General features: G+C 38.2%; 1 protein-coding gene across 4 annotated transcripts in view; it reads left to right on the plus strand.

The window, feature by feature from the left end:
• DPY19L3 (dpy-19-like 3 (C. elegans)) overlaps positions 1-1,829 on the plus strand; it is a 73,868-nt gene extending 72,039 nt beyond the window's left edge. For all 4 annotated transcript variants that reach the window (XM_010848918.1, XM_010848920.1, XM_010848919.1 and 1 more), the window contains one exon: positions 1,280-1,829. In XM_010848918.1, coding sequence (XP_010847220.1) covers positions 1,280-1,441 — 162 coding nt within the window. In that variant the 3' untranslated portion in view covers positions 1,442-1,829. The remainder of the gene's footprint in view (positions 1-1,279) is intronic.
• Positions 1,830-3,909: the final 2,080 nt, after the last annotated feature.

The raw sequence follows: 3,909 nt of genomic DNA on the forward strand, positions 1-3,909 counted from the left end.
ACCCCGCCCCCACCCACGACAGAATCTCATTTCCTTCCCTGCTCTCCCGTTGGGTGTCCCTTTCCATCCTCTAACACACTTCCACAGAGATAGCTTTCTACGGCCAAGCTTATGCTCCAGAGCAGGAAAATAAGCTACTTCTCTTTTCTCCCTTCTGAGGGAAAATATTTTTGGAGCTGTGCCAGATAGAGCAAACAGAAGATTTTCACCCTTTAGAAGTGGTGTTTGCTGTAATTATTGGGGCTGTATTAAAAGCTGATAGAGGCACATAGGACAGCAGAAGCCCCTCCCTTCTCAGTGGGGAAACCAAGGCAGGGCTGAAGGGACAGGAGAGAGCAGAAGCCGTCAAGATGATCAAAGGTCTGCAGTAGGAGGACGTGGCCCTTCCTCCCTCCACCTCACTGAGGACATAATCAATAAATTGGATTGCTGACACCAAAAAAATAAAAAATAAAAAAAAATAAAAGCTGATAGATATTTCTAGAATGGGGGGGTGATAAATCTAGTCTAACTCTTAAAAAACTTCACTACAGAATTTGAGATTCTGAACACTTAACGATCTACTTTTAGCAGATTTCAAGTGTAGAGCACAGGATTAACACTCGTCGCCATGCTGTGCATTCAGGTCACCAGAACTTACTCATCTTATAAAGGCTGACCAACACAGATGTCCTGACCCACTGATTGTGGTCCTGATTTCCCCATGTTTATGTGTAACAAAGCATCAATTATATGCCTTAAATATATATAATTTGTCAGTTATGCTTCAATAAAGCCGAGGGAAGAAAAAGGAATATTTGATTTTTGCCCAAGGAAAATAACTGTCCATAACTATCTTGAATTCCGAGAAGGTACAGACCAAACACCTGCATTTAAATTTTGCTTCGTGGGTAACTTTTGTAACTTTTTCTAACAAGGCCATCTAATGAGTTGAAAAGCTTTCTCTGGTCATAGAAATTCTTCTCTTGTATTTGATTTTTGTGAGAGGAACAGTGTAGTGTGTTCCTCAGGACAAGGAGATCCAAGTTCTAGTTCTAGCTTTACCATTAAAGGCAAGCACTGTTGGACACAGAACTCTCCTCTTCAGCCCCGGGTCACACTTCCAAAGGGAAAAAGGATGAACCGGATGATCTCCAAGCAGCAGGTGACATTGACATCATTCAATTTAAGTTCACTAGCATATCATTCTTAAAGAAACTCAGTCCCTATTCCTACTTATGTTTGGCTTGTAAATACGATTTTTTTTTCCAAATTGTATCTGGTTTTGTTTTGGCTTTAGATGATGGACGGCCCAGGAGAGAACGATCCTGATTTGAAACTTGCAGGCCACCCTCGCTTCTGTGAAGAGATTAAAAAAAACCTGCCCAGCTACACAGCATACTTCACTAGAGTGTTCCAGAACAAAACATTCCACGTTTACAAGCTATCCAGAAACAAGTAACAGAGCTTTCTATTCAATCTCTATTTTTGATACGTGAAACTCCATCATAATGAAACTCAGATGATGTTTCATATGTAATTAGGTAGCCCGAACCTTAAAGCTGTGATATGATTAAGTCTACAAATGTTTACACAAGCATTACCATCTTTGAAAGTATCTTATACAAGCTTCAGTCTTTGTCCTGTTTCATGAATGTTCTTTAGCCTAAATGTTTCCACTTTCTAAAAGTGATCTAGAAGTTTGTTGTTGGGTAGAACAATGAAGTGTTCTATAGGAAGCCTGAACAGTTGCATGCGTGTGTGCATGCTGAGTCACTTCAGTTGTGTCTGACTCTTTGCAACCATATGGACTGTAGCCCACCAGGCTCTTCTGTCCATGGGATTCTCCAGGCAAGAATACTGAAGTGGGTTGCCATGCCTTCCTCCAGGGGATCTTACCGACCCAGTGATTCAACCTGCATCTCTTATGTCTCCTGCATTGGCAGGTGGGTTCTTTACCACTAGCACCACCTAGGGAGCCCGGAACAGTTGCATATCCTGTTGTAAATCCAAAGCCTGTTCAGGATTTGAAATACTTCTAATTTTTAATTGACTTAAAACAGCTATAGTTGAATTGAGGAAATGCATAATTATTTAATATTATTTCACCAGTGAAGACCAACTGGTGACTTTTTAAAAAGCTCTTTATTGTCCTGTTTCACCTAAAAATTTTATAATGTTTTCCATTTGTCATGCTTTTACTATTTAAAGAAAGATCATGTTAGGCCTTCGTATATATCTAAATTTTCGTTGTGCTGTGTCTGCAATGTAATGGGTAGCACTTCAGCAGTGTGTGTCTGTGTGCATGTGTGTACATGAGCACGTGCATGCGTCTTTTAATGCTGGACACAGAAAAGGGTTACAAATTCCATACTGTAAGTCCTTAAAGCAGCAGCAAGGTTACGTAGCTGAGTCGAATTTGTCACTGTTTAGTGTTATTATTTTAAAACCTGTTGATACTGTTTAACCTATCCTGTAAGTAAGAAAATTTTTCTTTATTTCTTACTCATTCAAATTTACTGGGTTTGCAAGATTTTGTAAACTCTTTGTTTTTAGCCTTTGTATTTTTTACAGCCTAGAACCTTGCAAAGTCTTACTATTTTTTAAATGTTGTATCTTAACTAACTTACAACTATGATATTTTTGGCAGAAAGCATTTTCATACTAGGTTTGATTTGTGGTCTCCAATCTTACTGCAAGGGCCCTTGATAGGTTGTTCTTTTTCTTACTCAAAGGTAACCAAGTGCCTCTAAGTCATGCTTACTTGTAAACAACAATGAAGAGGATCATGTGTACCTTGTACCTGCTCAAAGTTTTTGATAATTGCTTTTATAATTAATTTCTAATGATAGGGACATGTAAAGAAGTTGCTGATAAAAGCATATTGTGTTTTCAACTAAATCAAGATGGCTAATGAGATTAACTTTCATCTCTCATGCCAGTTGGAAATGATTTAAATGTTTCTCCTCACAATCGTATTAAAGTAAATCGCTGTAGGCATGAAGATGGATGGATCATATGTCCAAATGATTTTTTATTCACCTACTACTTATTAAGCAATATTCAGAAAGAAATTTTACACTGTCATGTTGGACTCAAGGACACTTGGCTTTTATCACAACTTATTTAAATAAAAAATTGCCAGTAGCTGGGTTATTAAATTATGCAACTGAAACTCCTGAATTATGTCTTATATCCCTTAATAGGGTTGGAGACCACGGCAGTTTAGGATAATACAATAATGAAACATTTTAATCAGTACTAAAACTTTGATTCTGTAATGATGCATGCCTATTGTAGCTGACAGCATGGGTCAGTCCGTTCTTCAGTGAGTGCCTTACTCTAGTTGAAACCAAGCACATGTAAGGTACAGTATGTTAGACTATCTAGTTACGTTTTTAAAACCCCCTATTACCTTCTCAGAAATATTTTGATTTATTTTAAATATTTCTATATGTATTATTATAATCTACACATTTGGGTATTTGGAGTTTCAGTATACCAGACACGTGTACTTAAATTTTTATGCTTATCATCACTGCGTTGATGGCACACAGTAATCTTTTTTTCATGGTTTAGGTGCCATCTGTTGCCAAAACACTTAGTGTTCAGTCTTTAGTGAAAAATATAAAGTGCCAAGAAATCTTGCAAGACAGAATCCATACATACACTCTTTCCAAAACACTGTGACCATGTATAGTAGACGTTTTTATTTCCTGATGACCAAATCTCTCAGTGAATCATGTTAAATACTTTAGTGCTCCTCAGTTTTCTCTTTTATGACCCTCTCCTTGGAGTACACAGGAGGAAAGAGAGGAATGCGGCAGACTCCTGGCTCTCTGCCGAGCCAGAGCAAGTGACCTGTAGCCCAGGGTCCCTTCCACACGGATCTCCGTGGCTGTGCTAATATTTGATAATGACCTCAAATTA

Source organism: Bison bison, unplaced genomic scaffold (assembly GCF_000754665.1).
Source record: "Bison bison bison isolate TAMUID 2011002044 unplaced genomic scaffold, Bison_UMD1.0 scf7180017864280, whole genome shotgun sequence".
Lineage (NCBI taxonomy): Eukaryota > Metazoa > Chordata > Mammalia > Artiodactyla > Bovidae > Bison > Bison bison.